General features: G+C 42.9%; 1 protein-coding gene across 1 annotated transcript in view; it reads left to right on the forward strand.

Annotated features, from left to right (window-relative positions):
- The window catches only part of LOC126335023 (frizzled-4), a gene marked incomplete at its 5' end in the record, with an annotated part of 385,645 nt that extends 361,380 nt beyond the window's left edge, over window positions 1-24,265 (forward strand). The window contains 2 exons of the mRNA XM_049997862.1: window positions 17,895-18,073; window positions 20,280-24,265. Of these exons, the coding sequence (XP_049853819.1) occupies window positions 17,895-18,073; window positions 20,280-20,831 (731 nt within the window). The remainder of the gene's footprint in view (window positions 1-17,894; window positions 18,074-20,279) is intronic.
- Between the last annotated feature and the right edge of the window lie 3,599 nt (window positions 24,266-27,864).

Raw genomic sequence — 27,864 nt, forward strand, 5'->3', positions numbered from 1 at the left:
ACGCTGATACACCTGTTTCGGTTATTCTTTTGAGTTGTCTACATTCGCAAGTGTGTCGTGCCCTCATACGTTGGTAGCATTTCGTGTCGTTACACCACAACCGGCCAAGGCTGGGGTACAGTAATGTATCGATTAACATGCGAGCTGCTTCAGGGTGAAGCCATTTGTTTTTGAAATCGATCGCAAATCAGCAAATACAAGGGGTTGGAGATGAAAATAATAATAATAATAATAATAATAAAAGAGAATGAACGTTTTTTATTCTCCATACTAAGATATTTTCGATCTGTCAATAAGATTCAAAACAGCCCAGACTCCGCTGCAGAGCGAAACGGTCACAGAGGCGGGGAAGCCTCAGCGTCGAAGAGTGGTACGTGTGTCGCGCCGGTGTCCGGCAGCAGAGAGAGGCACGCTACCTGTTTGCCGTCCACTCCTCTTGTCTACTGAGCAAGCACACACACTGCAGCATGTGTTTGAGCTGTATATTTTCGTGCTTCGACAGCGGACTAATTGATTCATGAATACATTAATATTAATCCTGGCGCGGTCCGCGAGAGGCTTTCGGTGTAGTGCCGGGTACAGTCGCGGCCGCTCAAAATGCAGGCGCCCGGCCGCGCGCTCTGCCGCCACAGTTGCAGCGGAAACGTGTGTCCCAGTGGCGACATCCAGGGCGATTCCTTTTTCTCTTCTCGTTCCGGGTGCTGCTCCCGCCGCGAGTGACTTTCCAGTACAGAGGCAGGTAACCGGCGCGAAGGCTCGCCCCAGACCTGTACGGAGAGCTGCTCTCGGCTGTCTCGACATTTAAAAGCAAACACTTGTTGGCCTGCCACAGCACCACCCCTTAATGCATAAGCAATTAGCAGACTCACCTCAGCTGTATACACACATACACACGAGACACTGATAATGCGTACAGAAATACTCTCGCCACCGTGTGAGCCGTATCTGGTGCTAGGGCCGTATTTAGTAACTTCGGTTTTATCCGTAGTTGCTAGCGTTTGAGAATGATTGATCTACATTCGTAAAATATAAACGGTATAATCACACACGTTCAGTAGCAAATGGCGCTTTAAAAAAAAAAATACTAGCAAGCACGACACATTATGAGCTGCGAAGGCCCAACTTCAGATTGTTTGACATTATTTGCTCATAGCAAAAGCTTCAGATAGAAACTAATGAGAAGAAATTACACCTGTCAGAACAACTTGAAATACTTTTGCAAACAGAATTTTTTCCAACGTATTATAAATAATGGAACTGGTTTCAGGAGACATAGTTTTTACACTTGTGTAACACAACTGTCGTATCTTGACCACAAGTGTTTTTTATTGAACCACTTCTCCCTACTCGTTTCGGCCACCTGCCATCTTCAAAGATCTTATAGTTGTATAACCCTTCTGAAGATGGTCTGTGATCGAATTGCGTAGGGAGAAGTGATTCAATAAAAAAACACTTGTGGTCAAGACATTACATTTGTGTTACGTAAGTGTAACAGTGAGTGCTGTATCTTATGTCGCTTTTCTCAAATATCTTCCCACAATTTCTTCAGTAATTTTGCAGATAATTATATACAGCACTCAAGTCTGTTCTGAAATACATAGAGAGATGTAATATTAACTAAAGCCTCTCCTTAGAATAGGAAAAATGAAACATCTTTATTTTTAGTAATATTTTTACTTGTTTGTATTTTTGTAACATACATGAATTTTCAAACTGATAACATGTGAACCCCCCTCCCCCCCCCCCCCCCCCCCCCCCATGAACCATGGACCTTGCCGTTGGTGGGGAGGCTTGCGTGCCTCAGATGGCCGTACCGTAGGTGCAACCACAACGGAGGGGTATCTGTTGAGAGGCCAGACAAACGTGTGGTTCCTGAAGAGGGGCAGCAGCCTTTTCAGTAGTTGCAAGGGCAACAGTCTGGATGATTGACTGATCTGGCCTTGTAACATTAACCAAAACGGCTTTGCTGTGCTGGTACTGCGAACGGCTGAAAGCAAGGGGAAACTACGGCCGTAATTTTTCCCTAGGGCATGCAGCTTTACTGTATGATTAAATGATGATGTCGTCCTCTTGGGGAAAATATTCCGGAGGTAAAATAGTCCCCCATTCGGATCTCCGGGCGGCGACTACTCAAGAGGATGTCGTTATCAGGAGAAAGAAAACTGGCATTCTACGGATCGGAGCGTGGAATGCCAGATCCCTTAATCGGGCAGGTAGGTTAGAAAATTTAAAAAGGGAAATGGAAAGGTTAAAGTTAGATATAGTGGGAATTAGTGAAGTTCGGTGGCAGGAGGAACAAGACTTTTGGTCAGGTGAATACAGGGTTATAAATACAAAATCAATTAGGGGTAATGCAGGAGTAGGTTTAATAATGAATAAAAAATATAAGTGCGGGTAAGCTACTACAAACAGCATAGTGAACTCATTATTGTGGCCAAGATAGACACGAAACCCACACCTACTACAGTAGTACAAGTTTATATGCCAACTAGCTCTGCAGATGATGAAGAAATTGAGGAAATCTGTGATGAGATAAAAGAAATTATTCAGGTAGTGAAGGGAGACGAAAATTTAATAGTCATGGGTGACTAGAATTCGTCAGTAGGAAAAGGGAGAGAAGGAAACATAGTAGAGGAAGCCGTCTGGTAGAATTTTGCACAGAGCATAACTTAATCATAGCTAATACTTGGTTTAAGAATCATAAAAGAAGGTTGTATACATGGAAGAATCCTGGAGATACTATTAGGTATCAGATAGATTATATAATGGTAAGACAGAGATTTAGGAATCAGGTTTTAAATTGTAAGACTTTTCCAGGGGCGGATGTGGACTCTGACCACAATCTATTGGTTATGAACTGTAGATTAAAACTGAAGAAATTACAAAAAGGTGCTAATTTAAGGAGATGGGACCTGGATAAACTGACTAAACCAGAGGTTGTAGAGAGTTTCAGGGAGAGCATAAGGGAACAATTGACAGGAATGGAGGAAAGAAATACAGTAGAAGAAGAATGGGTAGCTCTGAGGGATGAAGTAGTGAAGGCAGCAAAAGATAAAATAGGTAAAAAGACGAGGGCTAATAGAAATCCGTGGGTAACAGAAGAAATATTGAATTTAATTGATGAAAGGAGAAAATATAAAAATGCAGTAAATGAAGCAGGCAAAAAGGAATACAAACGTCTAAAAAATGAGATCGACAGGAAGTGCAAAATGGCTAAGCAGGGCTGGCTAGAGGACAAATGTAAGGATGTAGAGGCTTATCTCACTAAAGATAAGACAGATACAGCCTACAGGAAAATTAAAGAGATGTTTGGAGAAAAGAGAACCACTTGTATGAATATCAAAGGCTCAGATGGAAACCCAGTTCTAAGCAAAGAAGATAAAGCAGAAAGGTGGAAGGAGTATATAGAGGGACTATACAAGAGCGATGTTCTTGAGGTTAATATTATGAAACTGGAAGAGGATTTAGATGAAGATGAAATGGGAGATATGATACTGCGTGAAGAATTTGATAGAGCACTGAAAGACCTAAGTCGAAACAAGGCCCCGGGAGTAGACAATATTCCATTAGAACTACTGACGGCCTTGGGAGAGCCAGTCCTGACAAAACTCTACCATCTGGTGAGCAAGATGTATGAAACAGGCGAAATACCCTCAGACTTCAAGAAGAATATAATAATTCCAATCCCAAAGAAAGCAGGTGTTGACAGATGTGAAAATTACCGAACTATCAGTTTAATAAGTCACAGCTGCAAAATACTAACACGAATTCTTTACAGACGAATGGAAAAACTGGTAGAAGCGGACCTTGCGGAAGATCAGTTTGGATTCCGCAGAAATGTTGGAACACGTGAGGCAATACTAACCTTAAGACTTATCTTAGAAGAAAGATTAAGAAAAGGCAAACCTACGTTTCTAGCATTTGTAGACTTAAAGAAAGCTTTTGACAATGTTGACTGGAATACTCTCTTTCGAATTCTAAGGATGGCAGGGGTAAAATACAGGGAGCGTAAGGCTATTTACAATTTGTACAGAAACCAGATGGCAGTTATAAGAGTCGAGGGACATGAAAGGGAAGCAGTGGTTGGGAAGGGAGTGAGACAGGGTTGTTGCCTCTCTCCGATGTTATTCAATCTGTATATTGAGCAAGCAGTAAAGGAAACAAAAGAAAAATTTGGAGTAGGTATTAAAATTCACGAAGAAGAAATAAAAACTTTGAGGTTCGCCGATGACATTGTAATTCTGTCAGAGACAGCAAAGGACTTGGAAGAGCAGTTGAACGGAGGATATAAGATGAACATCAACATCAACAAAAGCAAAACGAGGATAATGGAATGTAGTCAAATTAAATCGGGTGATGCTGAGGGAATTAGATTAGGAAATGAGACACTTAAAGTAGTAAAGGAGTTTTGCTATTTGGGGAGCAAATTAACTGATGATGGTCGAATTAGAGAGGATATAAAATGTAGACTGGCAACGGCAAGGAAAGCGTTTCTGAAGAAGAGAAATTTGTTAACATCGAGTATAGATTTAATGGTCAGGAAGTCGTTTCTGAAAGTATTTGTATGGAGTGTAGCCATGTATGGAAGTGAAACATGGACAATAAATAGTTTGGACAAGAAGAGAAGAGAAGCTTTCGAAATGTGGTGCTACAGAAGAATACTGAAGATTAGATGGGTAGATCACATAACTAATGAGGAGGTATTGAATAGAATTGGGGAGAAGAGGAGTTTGTGGTACAACTTGACAAAAAGAAGGGACCGGTTGGTAGGACATGTTTTTTGAGGCATCAAGGGATCACAAATTTAGCATTGGAGGGCAGCGTGGAGGGTAAAAATCGTAGAGGGAGACCAAGAGAAGAATACACTAAGCAGATTCAGAAGGATGTAGGTTGCAGCAAGTAGTGGGAGATGAAGAGGCTTGCACAGGATAGAGTAGCAAGGAGAGCTGCATCAAACCAGTCTCAGGACTGAAGGCCACAACAACAACAACATGTGAAAAAATATCAGTGTAATGCACAAAATGTGTGTGTTCAAAAAGTGAAGTCTGTACAACTAATAAGAGAAGCAGTAAGTTGTTTTTGTATAAAAGTTCATTTTAGTGATAATTATTTCTGCATCAGACTAAACTGTATTTTTGAAATATGGTCAGTGAGTACTGCGAATTACAAATAATGACTAAATAATGCAATAAGCGCTTAAACATTAGCGTTTGCAGTCCAAAATGTATTCTCGCTTCCAATAAAAACAGCTATTCGTTACGGAATGCGGTTGCTTTTTCTATATAATAGTCATTTAAAATTAATATGTAAGTGTTAGAAAGTTCTGGGAGGAGTTTCAAGTGCTGTAGTACCGAGAGACAAAATACACCTATTTTGTTAACAAACATCGTGTGTTATACTCATTGCAAAGACAGTCAGAATGTCAAATCTTAATGTAATGTGATATTTATTAACACGATGCCTCAAATCGATAAAATTAATAGCATTCGAAAGCTAACCTCAGTTGTCCATGAAGTGTCGACAGCACATCCCTGCCAGCGCTCCTCCTTCGTATCGATGCCCCTGGTCAAGCTTTGGTCCTCTTTCTTTGTTCATTAGCTTCCGTCTGTCCTTCTCGCACCAGCAAAATAGGTGGCATCTTTTGAACATTGTCAAATGAAACAGAACTTTGCCTGCTAGCCAAGCAAACTTAATGGCGGAACTTGCTCCATGTGAGACGGGCTGTACAATAGTTTACACCTCTAAATGCTATTGCAGACTGTGTGGCTCCCATTACATAGTTAAATATCCAACAAGAAGTCACTCTCTGGGTATTGCCTACTAACCCAGCCCTCTTACCTTATGAATTTCAATGAAAAAACTCAGCAGGGTCCAGAGAATCTCGACCTGGCGTAAAATACACATGTGACACTTAACATGCAACTAACATAATTTAATAATGTAAGAAAATACATTGAAGAGCCAAAGAAACTGGTACACCTACCTAATATCGTGTAGGGCCCCAACGAGCACGCAGAAGTGCCGCGAAACGACGTGGCATGGACTCGCATGGACTCAGCTAATGTCTGAAGTAGTGCTGGAGGGAAGTGACACCATGATACCTACAGAGCTGTCCATAAATCCATAAGAGTACGAGGGGGTGGAGTTCTCTTTTGAACAGCACGTACCAAGACATCCCAGATATGTTCAATAATGTTCATATCTAGAGAGTTTGGTGGCCAGCAGAAGTGATTAAACTGAGAAGAGTGTTCCTGGAGCCACTCTGTAACAATTCTGGACATGTGGGGTGACGCATTGTCCTGCTGGAATAGCCCAAGTCCGTCAGAATGCACAATGGACATGAATAGACGCAGGTGATCAGACAGGATGCTTACGTACGTGTCATCTGTCAAAGTCGTATCTAGACGTATCAGGGGTCCCATAACACTCCATCTGCACACGCCTCGCAACATTACAGAGCCTCCATCAGCTTGAAGAGTCCCCTGCTGACATGCAGGGTCCAAGAATTCATGAGGTTATTTCCAAAGCCGTACACATCCATCCGTTCGAGATAATTTGAAACGAGACTCGTCCGACATGTTTCCAGTCATCAACAGTCCAATGTCGGTGTTGGCGGGCCCAGGCGATGTGTAAAGCTTTGTGTCGTGCTGTCATCAAGGGTACACGAGTGGGCCTTCGCCTTCGAAGGCGCATATCGATGACGTTTCGTTGAGTCATTCACACGACACTTTTGTCACGTTGCACGATTCTCTTCAGTCGTCGTTGGTTTCGTTCTTGCAGGATCTATTTCCGGCCCCAGCGATGTCGAAGATTTGATATTTTACCGGATTCTGATGTGCACGGTACACTCGTGAAAGGGTCGTACGGGAAAATCACCGCTTAATCGCTACCTCGGAGATGCCTTGTCCCATCGCTCGTGCGCGTACTATAACACCACGTTTACTCACTTAAATCTTGATAACCGGCCATTGTAGCAGCAGTAATCGATCTAACAGCTACGTCAGACACTTGTTGTCTTATATAGACGTTGCCGACTGCAGCACCGTATTTTTCCTGTTTACATATCTCTGAATACATAAATATCTCTGCAACGAGCATTCACATGCGCAGAACAGATTTTGTGTTGTCAACATACGTGATCTCGGGACGTCGTGTGTTTGTCCGTATAGCTCCCTGTATATTTAAAATGTCACTACATCCCCAGTACAGACGGATTCTTTTCGTACGTGTCGTGGATTATTTATATATGTTGCGCAGACATTTTAACAGTGTCCATTTGATACCGGGAATAAACCAGCTACGTAACTTTTAAGGGCAAGTGGTATTACATTCTGCTTCTTTGCGATAGGTGTCACAGTTCAGACGCACTCGATTTTTCGGTATGATACGGCACTTTATAGTATTACAGAGCCTGACGTACATTTTTGCAGTGATGGTCTTGCAAAACAACTTGACAGTACGCTAGTACTTTTGCAAGTGTCCGAAAAATACCGATTTTGCCACACATTAGGGATTATATCCCTGCTAATTCGTCCTTTTTTCTTGTATTTCTGCGTATTTATTTTCTCGTTTTTGCGACCTAAGGCACAATTTTCTTACTGCTGACACTTTGAGGTATTTATTTAACGCATTTTAAGTACTTGCTCCCAGTTTATTAAATAAATAGTAGACTGAGTAATCTATATACATAATCGACAAGTCACTGATAAATGCATGGAGGATAGTATTTACAACTAACCATTCCCTTTCCTGTTCCACTAGCAAATTTGCGAGAGAAAGCGATTGTTTGTTAGTTTTGGACGAGCCGTAATATTTGTTATATAGTCATAAAATCGTAGAAAAACAGGTCTGCAGAATCAAGCCTTAATTATAAGGCGTCTCGAAATTTTTAAACATGTACAGTGTCTCTTACTAATATGTTACCTATAATTAGAGCTACATGGTATGCACCCATGAAAAGTTACTATCCCTCCTTTCACATATTTTTCTTTGCATCCGTAGCAACAACAGTAATTCACCCTCGCTATTACACTATCAACAAACGGTGAAACACAACAAAAACTCTTCATATTATAAAGTTCAAACGCTGTAGAAAGCACACACGCATAGCTAAGTCCCGAAAACACGTGACAATCCCGGTTTAATGTTGACAACATGCGCAGAACGCAATGCTCACTCCAGAGATGTTTACTCTATGTTTGAATACGCATCCCTGTACCAGTTTCTTTGGCGCTTCAGTGTATTAATAAACATGTTAAATTATGAAATACCGAAATGGTTAAGTACATTAAAGGAAATTAACGACTTAAAGAACAGTTGTAATTATGTTCTTCGAAACATTGCTGAGAATATCTTGAGCATTTGATTTAGGAATATTGCTCCATTGCGATTTGTGGCACAGCAACTTCGATGCACTATGCCCTCTAGTCCACTGCCTGCACACAACTGACAGATCGCGTGCGCGTCTGTTGTTCACAGTTGTTAGTTCAATCTGACGTCGCTTATGCAGTAGGAATAGGATGAGCTGGGCGTGCTTTGGACGGACGGCGTACCTCCAGGTACGGAGTGGTAGAGGGCGTGGTTTTGCCCTGGGCGTCGGCGCGCGTGTGGTCTGGTGCGAGGTGGCGAGTGGAGCTGGACTCGGCCGCGCTCTCCGCGTTCTTAGAATAACGGCGGGCGCCGACACAAAGGCCGCCGCGCGACACAACAGTTTATTTTGAACCCGAGTAGGCCCTGTAAACTACACGGGCCGGCGTTCCAGCGCGCCCCTCTGCCGTCCTCTCCCGTTACTTAATAGCCGCGGCAGGGACACTGACTTTCCCGGCGTCGTCTCCTGTGCGGCTGCAAACAGCGCCGAATGCGGTTCGTTTCAAGAAGCCAACGACATTTCTCGGTACGGCACAGGGCTGGCGATGTTACACACTATGTGATCAAAAGTTACAGTTCGTGGCGCCCTCTATAGGTAATGCTGGAATTCAATATGGTGTTGACCCACCCTTAGCCTTGATGACAGCTTCCACTCTCGGAGGCGTACGTTCAGCCAGGTGCTGGAACGTTTCGTGGGGAATGGCAGCCCATTCTTCACGGAGTGCTGCACTGACGAGAGGTATCGATGTCGGTCGGTGAGGAGTGGCACGAAGTCGGCATTCCAAAACATCCCAACGGTGTTCTGTAGGATTCAAGTCACTACTCTGTGCAGGCCAGTCCATTGCAGGGATGTTATTGTCGTATAAGCACTCCGTAACAGGCCGTACAGTATGAACAGGTGCTCGATCGTGTTGAAAGATGCAATCGCCATCCCCGAATCTCTCATCAACAGTAGGGAGCAAGAAGAAGCTTAAAAAACATCGATGTAGGCCTGTGCTGCAATACTGCCACGCAAAACAACAAGGGGTGCAAGCCTCCTTCATGAAAAACACGACGACACCATAACACGACCACACCATAACATAACACCACCACGTCCGAATTTTACTGTTCGCACTATACACGCTGGCAGATGACGTTCACCGGACATTCGCCATACCCACACGTTGCCATCGGATCGCCACATTGTGTACCGTGATTCGTCACTCAACGCAACGTATTTCCTCTATTCAATCGTCCAATGTTTATGCTCCTTATATCAAGCTACTTGTCGTTTGGCATTTACGAGCGTGATGTGTGGCTTATGAGCAGTTTTCTCACATCCTGCCTAACTGTCATGTACTTACAGTGGATCCTGATGCTCTTTGGAAGTCCTGTGTGATGGTCTGGATAGATATGTGCCTATTACACATTATGAACCTCTTCAACTGTTGTCGGTCTCTGTCAGTCAACAGACGAGGTCGGCCTGTACGCTTTTGTTCTGTACGTGTCCCTTCATTTTCTCACTCCACTATCACATCGGAAACAGCGGACCTAGGGATGTTTAGGACTGTGGAAACCTCGCGTACAGATGTATGACACAAATGACACCCTATCACCTGACCACATTCGAAGTCCGTCACATTTTCTGTGAAGAGCTTCTTTGAAGTTATTAAGGTAGGAGACGAGGTACTGGCGGAATTGAAGCTTTGAGGACGTGGCGTGAGTCGTGTTTGGGTAGCTCAGTTGGTAGAGCACTTGCCCGTGAAAGGCAAAGGTCCCGAATTCGAGTCTCGGTCCGGCACACTGTTTTAATCCGCCAGGAAGTTTCACATCAGCGTGCACTCCCCTGCAGAGTGAAAATCTAATTCATATAATTGATTCATCTAGCTGGCAGTGGATCAACCTTTTTCAGTGCGGATGCACAAGTACGTCCGACCTCCTGCTGGAATCTCAGAGTAGTGAGCGTGAAGGCAATGGACAGGGACCGCAGACAGGTGGTGCTCGGTGGGAATGTGGATAGGCTGTGAGGCGTGCCGAGATGGTCCGCGCAGTTGCGCTAAACGCTGTATCCCGGATGGTGCAGTGGTTAAAGCACCTGCCTACTAAGCAGGAGATCTCGGGTTCGAATCCTGGTGCGTTACGCATTTCCACTCGTTGCCCCTGACTTCACATAATGTCCCGATGCAGCTGACATCACTAATCCCTTCATTTTCCTTTCCTTTCTCCCCCCTTCAATTTACATAGTTTTCTTTTTTTTAATGCTTGGTTGCTTAAAGACGGTCGCTGGTGTTCTCTGAATTTGTTTATTAACTGTCATGACGCTTTGTATTTCTGCATTAAGATACCTTGCTAATTTGCACTGTGACAGATTTCTATTTCCTTTGGTCATATCTTGACAATTTCACAAATGCTTAAAGAAATTGTAAAGATTTATTATGCTGACCTTACTATAACACATAACGTGAATTTCTGTTAGAAAGATTTGTATTAGAAGTTATATTGATACGCGCTTTCTCCAACTGTCTCTTAAGAATTTGAATATAATTCTTACATTGATCACCAATCTGTGTGTGGCGCTATTTTTAATGTGTCAACGGGGTGGCTGTTTCACTCAAAGTTTTTCGTAAGTGGTCAGCCAGTGACATTTCCTCGTGCTGTTCTTTTAGCTCTTTTGTGTTTTGTTTTCTCTCTGTTTTAATTTCTTGATTAGCTATCTTGCCTCCTCATTGTTTTTAGTGCATGTGAGAGTGCCTGTGCGATAGAGTCATTGTGTGGTCGTTTCGTGTGCATGCGTGTACGACAGTTTTCGTTCTTATCCACACTCGTTTGTTGTAATTGATGTCAGGGTGCTGATAACCTCGCCGTTTAGCGTCCGTAAGATCTAAAACCACACACACACGCTTTGTAACCGTACATCGACACAGGAACGACAGCTAGCGCAACCGCGACATCCTCCCAGCTCACTCGCTTGCGCTGTTCATATTGTGTATGGAATTCCAACAGTTAGGGTCAAAATGTACTGTTAATGGTGGTACCTGTTTGTTTCTATGTTTTGGTAGTGACAGTCGTTGACATCTACTCAGTCTCTGGTATCTGTATCAGAAAGTGTTCCGTTCATGAATACTGTTCGTTTAGATCTGACTTTTGTAAGACATTTGCGTTTCTGTAAAAAAACTGTGACATAACAGCTGTTGCTTCGTCAGTTTGTAAGAGGTCATCAGGTGATGGGTCGAACTCTAAACGTTTCAGAAATTCAGAGAAAATCAGCGACTGTTTTTAAGCGACCAAGTAGCTTTTTTAAGTTCCTTCCAATAATGTCTTCTAGCTCACCGTTTAGAACCGTACTGTCCAACTAATTAACATATTAAAGTAACCTCCGACTAACCTTTGAAATAAATTAACAGACCAACACCATCTATGAACTACATGACATAAAGCCCACTAACCGCCGAATATTGTATTAATCAAACAACGTGACAACAAATATTTAAATTTGGCAGGAATAGAACCCACTACCACCAAAGTAGTTGCTGTTACGAGGTGCCTTGCTTGCACACAACAACGATGTGGAATTGTTGCAGGGCCAGATAGGGTAATGCAACAGCTATGGGAAAAATAGACAGCAACTAGATAACAATAATTTACAACTGCTTATTGAATGACGTTTTACAGTACGTAAGTGAGTTGTGCGTGCGAATATATGTCAGTGTTCACTGATGTCTCTTCAATCTCTGATATAGTTAGAGATCCAGTGAACGATGACCAACGTCACTTGTATAACGTCCGGTTCAGCTTTTCTTGGCGGTGACGAGATGGGTCCTGAGACCCGCGGTGGTCTCGCGGTTCTAGGCGCTCAGTCCGGAACCGCGTGACTTCTACGGTCGCAGGTTCGAATCCTGCCTCGGGCATGGATGTGTGTGATGTCCTTAGGTTAGTTAGGTTCAAGTAGTTCTATGTTCTAGGGGACTGATGACCATAGATGTTAAGTCCCATAGTGCTCAGAGCCATTTGAACCATTTGAACACTCGCTGAGAAACTGTCCTGAGGTACGACTTTGAGGTACTCTCTTGATGTACTAACTAATTACTGATTGCAGCAGTGTGTCTGCTTATATTGGTACATGGCGGATGGATATCCACCTGGGAACTATTTGTGTGGCGTAACGCCGATGTAATCAAATGGTTCTGAGCACTATGCGACTTACCATCTGAGGTCATCAGTCCCCTAGAACTTAGAACTACTTAAACTTAACCAAGCTAAGAACATCACACACATCCATGCCCGAGGTAGGAATCGAACCTGCGACCGTAGTAGTTGCGCGGTGCTGGACTGAAGCGCCTAGAACCGCACCGCCACCGCGGCCGGCGTAGCGTAATCGGTGTCGTGTATACACTCTCTTGGAGGTTCGTCTTTACTAATTGCGCCTGCGTCACAGGCAACTCGGCTGTCTTTTATGTAGCCTGTGTTCTATAACTTTTCGGGAAACAGAGAAGGGGAGTGGTTCCTCCACACCAGAAAGACGTAATCTCACTTATCCTTTCTTATGCCAAACTCGGCTGAATTGCCTCTTCATTAAAAGTCCATCACTCCCTCCCTCCCTTCAAATTCTCACCCTCGCCACCTCACTTTTGCAGTAAAGTATTAATTTCCTTCATTTCTCCGACAACGAACAATGAAGTTCCTAACCTTCCTGTAAATTTAATAGCAACCTCCTAATGGTTACCAAAACTGGCCCTATGCCACACTTGTATCAGTATCCCCCTCCCCCAACTTAGCTACTTACACCCCATGTCACATCGCTGTAATACCTGACAACGATGGCCGCCCAAGATCTATGCATTCTTCCAGCTTTAACAGAATAATTCCTTTCGTCTCCATGCCAAGTTTCATTCTTGTCACTCTTCTCCCTTCCATTTGAACAGTTTGCTTCCTAGTCGTCACCGCCATCACTTGCCTCTCGAATCCTTTCAAAAACACACTCGCACAAGAACCGTCACCTCGTACTGCTCACTTCTTTCTCAAAATCAGAACAACCCTTTTGTCGCCTATTTCTAGTCACTGACAGCCCCAAAATCTTGCAGCACCTTTACCGCTGATGATTTCCAACACCACTGGAAGATATCACTTTTTATTTATAACAGTAAAAAATACCAGTGTTTTAAGAAAAATCCAAGGTCGTTACCGATATTTTAACTTATAGACTTTATTCTGTTACAATATTATACGAAAAATAATAATATTCAAACATTAAGAAATGGGCATCTGAATTCAAATGCCGCTATACTTTTCTCTGAAATCATCTACAGTGTCCACCCCGATACCTGAGTGGTCGGCATGACGGACTGCAGTTCTAAGGGGCCCGGTTTCGATTCCCGGCCGGGTCGGGGATTTTCTCCGCTCAAGGACTGCCTGTGGTGTTGTCTTCATCATCATTTCATCCCCATCTGGCGCGCAGGTCGCCCATTGTGACGTCGAATGTAATCAGACCTGCGGCAAGGCGGCCGGACCTGTCCTGTAAGGCCCTCCCGGCCAATGACCCCAAACGCTCATTTCCATCTACAATCTAAACGAAGTACGTTCAAAAACTTCGATCACACATGGAAATGTCGAGAAAATGCACAGTACTGCTGTGGACGAAAGGCAATTTAAGGTGTATGAAACATTTGCCGTGGTAAATGTACCAGGAGAAACAGTACTATTACTTTTCCGTAAGGCATTACCTATGAGAAAACTGATGGATGGACGCTGCTTTTTTCAGTGATGACCAATAGCAAATGGAAAAATGTATTTCTCGGCAATTTATGGATTATTTTAAAAAGAACCAGTTGATTTTGATTCTGAACTACACTCCTGGAAATTGAAATAAGAACATCGTGAATTCATTGTCCCAGGAAGGGGAAACTTTATTGACACATTGCTGGGGTCAGATACATCACATGATCACACTGACAGAACCACAGGCACATAGACACAGGCAACAGAGCATGCACAATGTCGGCACTAGTACAGTGTATATCCACCTTTCGCAGCAATGCAGGCTGCTATTCTCCCATGGAGACGATCGTAGAGATGCTGGTTGTAGTCCTTTGGAACGGCTTGCCATGCCATTTCTACCTGGCGCCTCAGTTGGACCAGCGTTCGTGCTGGACGTGCAGGCCGCGTGAGACGACGCTTCATCCAGTCCCAAACATGCTCAATGGGGGACAGATCCGGAGATCTTGCTGGCCAGGGTAGTTGACTTACACCTTCTAGAGCACGTTGGGTGGCACGGGATACATGCGGACGTGCATTGTCCTGTTGGAACAGCAAGTTCCCTTGCCGGTCTAGGAATGGTAGAACGATGGGTTCGATGACGGTTTGGATGTACCGTGTACTATTCAGTGTCCCCTCGATGATCACCAGAGGTGTTCGGCCAGTGTAGGAGATCGCTCCCCACACCATGATGCCGGGTGTTGGCCCTGTGTGCCTCGGTCGTATGCAGTCCTGATTGTGGCGCTCACCTGCACGGCGCCAAACATGCATACGACCATCATTGGCACCAAGGCAGAAGCGACTCTCATCGCTGAAGACGACACGTCTCCATTCGTCCCTCCATTCACGCCTGCCGCGACACCACTGGAGGCGGGTTGCACGATGTTGGGGCGTGAGCGAAAGACGGCCTAACGGTGTGCGGCACCGTAGCCCAGCTTCATGGAGACGGTTGCGAATGGTCCTCGCCGATACCCCAGGAGCAACAGTGTCCCTAATTTGCTGGGAAGTGGCGGTGCGGTGCCCTACGGCACTGCGTAGAATCCTACGGTCTTGGCGTGCATCCGTGCGTCGCTGCGGTCCGGTCCCAGGTCGACGGGCACGTGCACCTTCCGCCGACCACTGGCGACAACATCGATGTACTGTGGAGACCTCACGCCCCACGTGTTGAGCAATTCGGCGGTACGTCCACCCGGCCTCCCGCATGCCCACTATACGCCCTCGCTCAAAGTCCGTCAACTGCACATACGGTTCACGTCCACGCTGTCGCGGCATGGTACCAGTGTTAAAGACTGCGATGGAGCTCCGTATGCCACGGCAAACTGGCTGACACTGACGGCGGCGGTGCACAAATGCTGCGCAGCTAGCGCCATTCGACGGCCAACACCGCGGTTCCTGGTGTGTCCGCTGTGCCGTGCGTGTGATCATTGCTTGTACAGCCCTCTCGCAGTGTCCGGAGCAAGTATGGTGGGTCTGACACACCGGTGTCAATGTGTTCTTTTTTCCATTTCCAGTAGTGTAGTTACATTGTGTAAGATGTTTCCCAGTAACTAACGCCAAAAATTGATAATACTTTAGGTCATTAACTTTAATTAAGGGAGGTTATAGTTTCTAAATCTAAAAACCGTACCAGGAAGTAGGTAGGATTGAAACCAGACCGGGCACAGACAGTCTAGCACTCTACTGAGCTACTTCACTTGTCTGCTACCGTGCTCCTTATGACCTGCATAGGAGGTGTGTATGAGCTTTGTTTAAAACTGTAGAGCCCATTTTTCGGGATTTTCTGGATTGTGCCCTTTAAGACTGGAAGTATACTACTAACCTGCCAAGTCTCATCCCGAACCGTATTTCCCAGACCGGAAGTTCCCATCGTAAGTCGGAGTGGCGACTATGTACAGAAGTAACTGGATGGTGTTGGTAAATCTTGCGAATAAACATGATTAATTTTGACTGAAGTTTCCATTTCGTGACCGGTCGGAGATTGAAGGAAATAAAAAAAAAAAAAAAAAAAAAAAAAAGCCTCCGTCCTTGTCTGTTGCGCGATGGCGTTATCCACGGTTGCATATCCAGAAGTTTACTGCTTTAGGCTGTCGTTCAATGTTGTGCCACTAGTATACAGAAATACTAACGCTTCCATATACATTTACTTCGCAAACGGAAACGAAATCACTCTTTCCCTGATGTCGTCAACACAGAAATATTGAGATGGTTCAAATGGCTCTAAGCGCTATGAGACTCAACATCTGAGGTCACCAGTCCCCTAGAGCTGAGAACTACTTAAACCTAACTAACCTAAGGACATCACACACATCCATGCCCGAGGCAGGATTCGAACCTGCAACCGTAGCAGCAGCGCGGTTCCAGATTGAAGCGTCTAGAACCGCTCGGCCAAATATGAGAGAAAGTGTCTACAGTCAGAGCCCGCATACATTTGTATGGTTTCCACTGGAGCTCAGGATCGACTAACATATCTGTCCGAAGCGGTTCTGTTTATCTATGTACAAACGCAAATAAATACATACTCTGCAAACCACTGTGAAGTGTATGGGAGAGGATACGACTTGTTAGGTTATTTGTCTCCTGCCCTTTCCAATGGAGCGCTGTGCAGCGAGTGTGTGTGATGAGGAGATTCAAACAGAAACTAATGGAGTGCAATTTTCATAAGTGTCCTGCAGTAAAAACTGGTTATATTGGTGTGGAATCACTATTTCTCACATCCGCCCTCACTAAGAATGATTTTACGGGGTCGTCTTTTTTATTCTGCTTCTCAATGTTACTCCCAAATACTATGTGCCCTCGTTATGTCCACTAGTAATCTTGTAACCATATACTATCGGCTTCTGGCCGGCCGTGGTGGTCGAGCGGTTCTAGGCGCTACAGTCTGGAACCGCGCGACGGCTACGGTTGCAGGTTTGAATCCTGCCTCGGGCATGGATGTGTGTGATGTCCTTAGGTTAGTTAGATGTAAGTAGTTCAAAGTTCTAGGGGACTGATGACCTCAGCAGTTAATTCCCATAGTGCTCAGAGCTATTTGAACCATTTTATCGGGTTCTGTTTCGCATTTATAGGCTCTTATCCACATCTGGGGAGGGCTGTCATTTATTACACCAAGTGCATATTTTGTCCAAGTTTATGTCCATTTCCTTACGATCGTCGATCCATGGTACATTGCTGTGGGAAACAGCATTGTCAGCGAACAACCTCCTAGTGCTTTTGATCCTATCTGACACTTGTCTTTGTAATCAAGCCTAGTGTGTTGTTTTCTTGAAGAGTGCACATCATGATACTGGCTGACTATAACGTGTTGTTATTGTTCTTGTTGTTGCACCCCGTGCTCGATGGGGAGCCACAACACACAGTCGCTGCTGTCTGCAGCGTTTTGGGGTTGTTGCTGCAGGCTCATGCTACGTGGGCTCACTGCTGACTGTAGCGTGTTGTTGTTGCTGTTAGTAGTAGGCTCGTGCTACGTGGGCTCACTGCTGACTGTAGCGTATTGTTGTTGCTTTTATTAGTAGGTTCGTGCTACGTAGGCTCACTGCTGCTGTAGCGTGTTGTTGTTGCTGTTAGTAGTAGGCTCATGCTACGTGGGCTCACTGCTGACTGTAGCGTGTTGCTGTTGCTGTTATTAGTAGGTTCGTGCTACGTGGGCTCACTGCTGACTGTAGCGTGTTGTTGTTGCTGTTAGTAGTAGGCTCGTGCTACGTGGGCTCACTGCTGATTGTAGCGTGTTGTTGTTGCTGTTGTTTGCAGGTTGGGCTCACAGCTGACTGACGTGTTGTTGTTGGTGTTGTTTGCAGGGTCGTGCTACGTGGGCAACCACAGCGCGCGCTCGCTGCTGGTGTTCGTGGTGGTGCCGCAGCTGGCGTGGCTGTGCGCCGGCTGCGCTCTGCTCGCCGCCGGCTGGCTGGGCTGCCGCAGGCGCCGGGGCGCCGCCGCCAGGATGCGAACCCTGGGCCCGGACGCCAAGCTCAACCAGGTGAGCGCCGCGCCGCCCCAGCCACCACCTACGCTCTACACAATATGCCAGAACTGCTGTCTTCTGAGTTTTTACAAGAGAAATAAATCGTTATACTGTTATTACTAATCACAGTTTGGACCTAGTGGAGCTTGAGGCCTCTTCAGATTATTTATTTATCTTTCCTTGGTGCCCACATCGATTTTTCTGCCATACCAACCGTCCACCCGTGAATCTTCTGCCTAAATACACTGAAGAGCCAAAGAAACTGGTACGCCTGCCTGATATTATGAAGGGACCCCGCGAGCACGCGGAAGTGCCGCAACACGACGTGGCATCGACTCGACTAATGTCTGAAGTAGCGCTGGAGGGAACTGACTCCATGAATCCTGCAGGGCTGACCATAAATCCGTAAGAATACGAGGGGGTGAAGATCTTTTCTGAACAGCACGTTGCAAGGCATCCCTCTCGCACTCTTACGGATTTATGGGCAGCCCTGCAGTATTGATGGAGTCAGTTCCCTCCAGCGCTACTTCAGACATTAGTCGAGTCCGTGACACGTCGTGTTGCGGCACTTCTGCGTGCTTGCGGTGCCTCCACACGATATTAGGCAGGGTGTAAGAGGTCCATGACTAAGGAATTTATTGCTAGCACACTCGAGCAGATGTAATTTCGATGGATTCCTCACGCGCTGCATGCGATATGCAAGCTATAAGAGAATCCCAGACCAGAGCAGTGTTGGCTGCAGCAGGAGCTGTGTCAGTAGGAGTAAGTAGTAGCTAGCAGTCTGGTGTATGGAGTTCGCGAGGCCGGTCGTGGGGAGTGATGGCGGTGTCTGAGCGATGTAGTATAAGGTAAAAATAGCCGCGCGCATTTGTGGTTTATTACAACAAAATTTGTACTATTGTTACAAGAGGTACCATGTACATGTTTTAAAAAATCTTTTAATAATAATCTTTTCTATAAAATTAACTTTTTTGACAATCATTCATTTGAATTTAAATAATTTGCTAATTTCTGCAATCCATGGTCATCCCTTTATCGTAAAGAAAAACCAGTTGTTTCTTTTTATACATGACAAATCTAGCGGCCAGCATTGCACACGGCTGTGCCAGAAAAATTTCTTATGGGAGCAGATATATACGCGTTATCCGGTGACTTCACTGAGGTACGATTTTTGAATTTATTCAGAATGAATTTTCAGGGGCATGACGCAACACTGCTGATGTCCAAAATTTACCAATTTAAATTCAGTCAATTATTGAAAGGTTATAAGTGAGCCTCAATTTTATTGAGGGATTAGCCACATTTTATTTTTGGTAGGTTACGGTATTTATCTGTTGGTAGGTTACACTAAATGTGAGTGCAATATACCAGGTGATCAAAAAGTCAATATAAATTTTAAAACTTAATAAACCACGGAATAATGTAGATAGAGAGGTAAAAATTGACACACATGCTTGGAACGACATGGGGTTTTTTTAGAACAAAAAAAACACCCCATATTGCTAGACGCGTGAAAGATCTCTTGCGCTCGTCGTTTGGTGATGATCGTGTGCTCAGACGCCACTTTCGTCATGCTTGGTCTCCAAGGTCCCCAGACCTCAGTCTGTGCGATTATTGACTGTGGGGTTACCTGAAGTCGCAAGTGTATGGTGAGCGACCGACATATCTACGGATGCTGAAAGTCAACATCCGACGCCAATGCCTCACCATAACTCCGGACATGCTTTACAGTGCTCTTCACAACATTATTCTTCGACTACAGCTATTGTTGAGGAATGATGGTGGACATATTGAGCATTTCCTGTAAAGAACATCATATTTGCTTTGTCTTACTTTGTTATGCTGATTATTGCTATTCTGATCTGTCGACAATTTTTTGAACGTGTGTATTTCTTTGTTTCAAATAAAACCCCATGTCATTCCAAGCATGTGTGTCAATTTGTGCCTCTCTATCTACATTATTCGATGATTTATTCAGTTTTCGAATGTATACTGACTTTTTGATCACCCGGTACATATTTTTTCTGTTGGGAGGTCACACTGAATGTGAATCCCATACATATTTTTTACTGTTGGGACGTTACAAGGTGTACCGGTTTCTTTGGCTCTTCAATGTATTTATTAGGAAATGCATATTGCATTTTCAAGTGGGAAACTTCGTTAGTAATATACGCGACTGAAGTGACAGCTTACCTGCAGGGTGTTGCGTGTGTGTGTGCAGGGTGAGCTGTGCCGCCTGGGGGCGCTGGCCGGGGCGTGCGCGGTGCCCGCGGCGCTGAGCCTGGTGGCGCTGCTGGTGGAGTACGGGGCGCGCCGCCCCCACGAGGCGGGGGCGACGCCGCTGTGGGCGCCGCTGCTGCGGCTGGCGGCGGGGCAGGCGGGCGCCGTGGCCGTGGCCGGCTGGGTGTGGCTGTGCTCGCCGCCGCCCTGCCGCTCGCTGCGCGCCTGGCGCCGCCTCCAGCCGTGCAAGCAGCCGCCGCCCGCCTCCGCCGCCCCCGCGCCGCCGCCGCACCCGCCGCCGCTCTACTACCAGCCGGCGCCGCTGGCCCGGCCTCCGTACCAGCACGCCGCGCCCTCCACCACCGCCCAGCTGGTGCACCTGCAGCACAGCGCCGCCCACGCCGCCCAGCCGCTGCTGCCCGCCGCCCTGGGCCAGCACCAGCCGCTGCTGCTGCCCGCCGCCCCCGCCACCCACGTCCACGGCGGCCACAAGCCGGCGCGCAAGCACCGCTCTTCCAAACACACCAAGCACGGCAGTGAGACCACCGTCTGACCGCACCACTGCCTCTACTGCTTCACTGTTTGTGATACTCGTAGTGGTGTAGGACACTAGAGACGAGAAACCGACCGTATTGTCAAACTCCTCACCAGAGCTGAGCAACAACTCTTCCACTGTGCAGTGACGTCTGCACTTCCTGGCAGATCGAAGTTGCTTGCTAGACTGGATTTTGCCTGCTACAGTCTGTACTCTTGTTGCGCATGACACACAACTCTCCCTTACGACCTGTACTCTGCCTGTACCTCTCAACTCAGCTTCCCAAATTCACCGAATCTCTCCACCGTACCGTGCGGCACTGATACCTCGGGAGCTTTTCCACACTGAGCATGACCGTAGCCACTGCCAACAATTTCTTGAAGATTGAGACAGTTGCTTTCTGTATATTTTCTTTTTCTCTCTCTGTTCTTCTCCCACTGCGTAACCACAATAAAACTGAAGACTTCGTCCGGTTGCTACAGTTTGATCTGCATCACCTAACGTTTGCACTTGAATAATGCATTAACACAGTAGCAACCATTCTCAGATGCCTCTGTTTTTAATATAACATTTCTCTGAGAAGTGCTATTTACACTGTGAAGCAAACTCCCAACAACCCAGCCTAATTCAGAACAGAGAAAGCACAGATAACTGAAAACTCATGTTTTCAGGAGAAACTGGTATTTATCTCATTTCAAAAACATGCTACGAATCACATTTCAAAGCCCCCTGGCTTCCTTACATGTTACTCGCCTGAAAATTTACGAAATTTCACTTAAAACACTTTATATTATACCATTTATTTTCAGTTCAGTTTCAGCATATGGAATGCCTATTTTTCTGATCTTGTTTTTCGTTCTTTCTTCTTGTCAACAATTCTCAATTTTTGGAGAATCAAAACACTGGTATAGCAAGCAAATTTTATCTTTCATACCATGACAACAGAGCTATAAATTTCAGTTCCTCTGTATGTGACATAGATCAGTCCATTCATATAGTGAACTCTAAAAAAAAATATTCTTTCTAACGATAACAGAAGACTTCAGGTTAGTTTTTTATTTTTTCAAAAATAGTCAATCTATGCACACACTATCCTCTTACCATATACTCTGCACCAGGATAATTGGTAGCTTGGTGTATTAATACAGACAGTTATGTGCACCTATGAATTTACAAAGCATTTTCAGTATAAATAACATAAGAAATTAAACTACTCATGCCCTCAGGTGTTTCAGTGAATGCAAATGTTCTGCATGAAAGCAACTCTGTTTCCTTCATTGACATCAATAATTAGCAGTGGTATAACTACTGCTCACCAGACCCACTCTCTGCCCACTTCTCAATCTCTCAATCTCCTTCTGATGATGGCAACAAATACATACATTCCACTGTTAATACCATCAATTCTGATAACACATTCTATGTTTATATTTCTTCTCATACTTTTTAAAAACCTATAGGAGAACTACATGAGACTGGTATAAAATAAATTCACTATTCATGATCGAAATGGCACTGATTGCTTGCATATTTGTAGCAGCAAACCCGAATAAAACTGTTTCCAAATAGACACAGTCTAATCCGTTCTTAAATAAGAAACATTTCAAATATTCAAATTTAATGTTTATAAAATAAAGTGTTACAGCAAACATTCAATCTTGAAAGTTGACACACTGTTCCAGTCCAATACATCCTACAAACTGCTTTGAGAAATAATGCATTAGTTCAGCTTTTGCACAGTTCTCCTGAAGTCACCAAAATTGAATCTCATATTTGCAGATGTATTTTATGTGTTTATACATAGGAATTTGTTAATCACTCTTGTAAGTGTCCACTACTTGTCTTACTAATAACGTTCAAGGTAATAAGTTTTATCTTCTTATCAAACTACACGTAAGAGGAAGCCACAGTGTGTCTGCTACTTTGTTTCTTCTCCTCAACCATCAGAACAGCTCTAGACACCTGATAACTAGAGTCCCACTAGATAATCTGAAACACTAGATAATCTGAAACACTGTTCAAAATTTGTCATTGCTAAATATGCTTAATGGAAATTCCTTTTTTACTACTTAATTTGTAACTGATGTTCATTAAATGAAACTATTTGCTGCCAGTCATGTACATACTCACACATAAAATTAAAGAGACATGAATGCTCATTTTAACAATTTTGTAATCTATATAACAGACTTATACAAATTGAAACACGTTTTAGTGTTAAATATTGTGATATTTTGAGAGAAAGTGCTGCAAGTCACTAGTGTGTACATACTGGTCATTGATCTGAGAGTAAGTTAGCTGTTACTCAAATATATAGAGTTTAATCTTTGCTTATGTAATTGGCAAAGAAGACTTCTTTTTTATTTAAGTGTTTTGTAATTACTATTTGTGATACCATGTTTAATCAATGTACAAAATTTTGTAGTTAATTATTTGTAAATAACTACCTTTACCATAGGATGCTTTGCTCCATATTTGTAGTTAGCAGTTTCAGATAAACTTGTAAGGACCTTAATCTGCAATTTAAACATTGCTAGGCAATGGTGAACAATGCAGATATAAAATATGATTTATGTTATCATTCTGATATGTTACATTTAAACTCGTTAAATACTACTGACATAAAAATATGAAGTATTGTATGTTCCTTTCAGATATCATTTTAAGTCTGTAGTATCTTGATTTATTACTTGTAGCTGCTACTTCCAGGATATGATGGGAATGCATATTTATGATATTAAAAGATCTCATAACAGTATCACTTCTAATGAAGCAATGTTGAGCAACAAAACTCTGTAATTACAGTTGGGAGTCTTTGAAAAGTGAAATTAAAGACCTTGAAAATACAAGTATAAAATGTTTCTTTTGCCATATAGTTATTTATCTGTCAATGGTGACAGTTTTAGTTAATCATTCTTATAATTCTGACCTATACTGTGCTGCAAGTGAATATCACATGACATCAGTGAAGACAATCCCAAACACTGTACCTGAAACTCCATTACTTTTTTGCTAAACAAATGGAAGGACATCAAGTCCTGTGTTATTATTTTACAAACTGGTACTAATGTTTATGATCAGCATACAATCACAGAGGTGAATTTGGAAGATTTATCAATTTAATTATATTTTTATTTTAACAATTTATATTTTATAGTGACAGATTATGCTGCCCTATTTCAAATCTTACAGGTTTTTTAATAACACATGCATCAAACAGTGTATTTTAATCTTATTGCTGCTCTTATAGATATCAGAGACTATATTATTGGTTTTATGTAATGCTTTACCACATGTGCCTTAACAAACAAAGAGGTAAAATGTAAAATTTAGAATACAAAACTGTTAGTATAATTAGTGTTGTAAAAGAGAAAGTAATTGAGTAAAATTATTATATTTTAATAAATAGATATATGTATTTGTATCCTTTGTAAATAAAATTTATATTCGGATTACAAGTGGCATTTTCTGTGATTTCACCACCTTGGTTTCAGATAATTGAGATTTTGCAGCTAAAGAGAGGAATAATTTCACTTTTATGTTACAGTGTTTAATACAGTGCTACAACCACGACATAACATGTATAGAAACAGAAAAACAAAACAGTTTTCTAAAATATATTCCTGAGTACATAAGGAAGAAAGAAACCAACAATGTTTACTTACAGACAATTACATTTTCAAATGAAGCCAAAAATATATAATACAATTGAACTTATAAACTTATTACAGCTCTGCTAGAAATGTATAATACTAAACAATATATTGTCTGTATGAATGCACGGTCTTGCGGCGATAACATTGAATAAAATGTTCTCGGGTTTCCAACCACGTCAATTGCTTAAAACTACACGTGCTTTCTGCCAAGCACTCCTTGGCCATTGTCAAGTGGTATGAATGCCGGTGGGCTGTTGGTGCGCCTTTATATATACTAGCTGTCGGCTGTGACGTCACTGGTGCCCGTGACATTACCATGTATGGGCATGTTTTGAGTCGGCATTTGATGTACACTCTTCAACCGCGCGATTGCTGGATCCCACGCAGTGCTGAGCTGCAAGCCACCGTCTCTATTCAGGGTGTTTGCGCTAATTTTTATTTCAATAGCTTCCTTTATTAAACTATCCCAGAAGCCGTTAATGCGAACCACGACAGAGGTATCGTCAAATTTTATGTTATGACCATTTTCTAACGCATGCTCAGCTAACGCAGATTTCTCTGGATAGTTCCACAGTGAGAACTGTTTGTCTGATGTACTTCTGGCCACACTCACGAGGTATTTCGTAGACTCTAGGTGTTATGAGACCTACTGCGTCTTTAACTGGTCCCAGTAATTGACGGATTTTCGTTGGAGGCCTGAATTTTGATTTGATGTTGTGTCTTTTCAACAGGCGGCTTATCTTGCCCAACATAGAGCCACAGAATGGCAGCAAAACAAGTTTCTTTTCCTGCTCTTCATCGGTGGTCTTATTCATTCTTATCACTTCTTTCACTTGATGGGCGCTGTAGCCGTTACTCCTGAAAACCTTGCATAGGAGGCTCAGTACATGGGGCAGGTTATCGTCGTCTCATATTACTCTTGCACGATGCACCAATGTTTGTAATACTGTGCGCTTCTGTGCTGGATGATGATAGCTGGTGGCATGTAGGTACAGGTCTGTGTAGTTTTAAGCAATTGACGCGGCTGGAAACACGAGAACATTTTATTCAATATATTGTCTGTTGTCAGCTGAATATCAGTCAAAGCCAATCATCCTTACTAAAAATGATTTTCAAATATCAGGTTTATTGTCTTGCATGGAACTATATACATTAAGTGATGCATTGAATTTTCATTGCATAGATAATCATGGAATCCTATTTCCATTTTGTGAAAGTAGATTTTGAGCTACACTTAGTAAATTAAGACTGTTTTATGTGAATAAGGATCATGAGTTATGATCACAATAACAATAGTAATTCTGGCTGCTTGAAAAGTATACAGCTTCCAAATACTAACATCAGAAACTGGATAAAATGTTACATAAATGAAGAATGGTCACTTATACTCCACTGTGATATTTTTAAGGCAGGATGTTATTCTGCTTTATCTGTGAAAGCAATAAAATTATGAGAATAATTTTAACTTTTCTGTATAATACATGTTGCAGTTACATGAAATGATAATTAAAAATAACCATTTATGCAACAGAAGACAGAAAAGAAACAAATATTTTCTTCAAATGACAGTACAATTTGTAATTTAATCTGTATTAATCTTTGGGTCACATATATACAAACTATCATACACCAAATAGTCATACTATGAAGTCACATAAAATAATTACTGCAAGTGTGACTATCTAGTAAAAGTATGTTGTAGAGACAGATACAAAGTGATGGAGCTTTCGTTAAACTTATACAGAACTTTTATTCAGAAACCAGATTTGAAAAGAATTTTCTGCTGGTAAAAATGACTATGATACCAGTATGTAACTGGCAAAAAATGAGCAAACATGCACCTGTTTTAAAGAGAAACTGAAAAACTAAACGCTAGAAACTGCCGAGAAGGGAATTTATTTACTTGACTTGTAACAAATCAGAAAAATGAGCTAAAATCGAAATACTTCTAGGTTGGTTGAATTGTCTTGTAATCTTAATACTCAATATAATAAAGCAACACTCTATGAAATCCATGTAATAAAGGTATGTACAATGTTCTTCTTCCTAGTGTTGTCTAATGGTCATGGGGTTGACTCATTTTTATGAGTTTATATTTATTTATCTTAATTCTCTGGCTGGTTGCCCATCCTGCATTACACTTGTTAGCCTAAATTAGGAAAGTCCTATACATCTTTTATTTGTGAACCAATCTTAGCTGTATATGTATCATGTTTTCGATGTAGAGAGAAGGAACTGGCCAGGTACTGCTTAAACAACCATAAGAAGTAGCCTAAAATCACACTAGGTTTGGCAAGTGAATAAGAACACTGGTCATTAGTCAGGTCCATGGATTTAATCTGAGTCTCACTTAACTCCCTATTTTGTAAGCTAATGTGCTGTGCTGCCAGTACTGTAAAACTAATAAATATGGATAATCGGAAATAATTCCTACAAAAAGTTTTATTGTTTCAGTGGCTTCATTTTAGGTTTAATATGACTATCCTAGGTTTTCCCACTTGGTGGAGTTGTGCTTAAGTGGTGGTGGGTAAAAAAATGCCCCCCCCAAAAGTGGTGCTTTTTCAGTTTCACGGTTATATCTCTTAAAGGACACCCAGTATCGAGAACATGGCCCTATTAAAAGTTTAGGGCATTAAATTCTGCATTGAATGAGACCAGACACATATTTTTTTGGACCACCCATCTCGCACTAACGCTCATTGAATTTGGACAGATTTAACATAGTTAAGAAAAATCTTTGTATCTTCTGCTTTTTGATAATATCTAAAATAACCCATCTATCAGTAAAGTGGTCCATACAAAAGTTATAGAGCAGACTGGACTCACATTCTGGAGGACGACGGTTCAATCCCGTGTCCAGCCATCCTGATTTAGGTTTTCCGTGATTTCCCTAAATCGCTCCAGGCGAATGCCAGGATGGTTCCTTTGAAAGGGCACAGCCGACTTCCTTCCTCGCCCTTCCTTAATCCGATGAGACCTATGACCTCACTGTCTGGTCTCCTTCTCCCAACCCAAAAGTTATAGAGGATTAAATTCTGCGTTCAATGAGAACAAAAGTGACTTTTTTGAATCATTTCCCTACAGATCCATCTGAAGGCTGGACCTTTTCTCATCATCATTTAAGAATGCTTAAATTGCAACACTTCAGTAAGTGTTATTTACAATACGTTGGGCATATTAGTGCAGCACCCCATTGTTCTAGTCTTGTACTTAGTAAATATTAAAATTGCAGATTAAATAAAAAATAGTATTAAAATGGTTTATCTTATTTGATGCGATCCATTCAACTGATATGAAGATGGAAGCAGGATAAGAAACACAGTTCTTGAGATCAATTAGTGATGAGTATATTTCATAATAAAAAATTGTAGGTAAGGTATAAAGATGAAAAGAGT

The sequence above is a fragment of the Schistocerca gregaria genome, chromosome 2 (assembly GCF_023897955.1).
Source record: "Schistocerca gregaria isolate iqSchGreg1 chromosome 2, iqSchGreg1.2, whole genome shotgun sequence".
In the NCBI taxonomy this organism is placed as follows: Eukaryota; Metazoa; Arthropoda; class Insecta; order Orthoptera; family Acrididae; genus Schistocerca; species Schistocerca gregaria.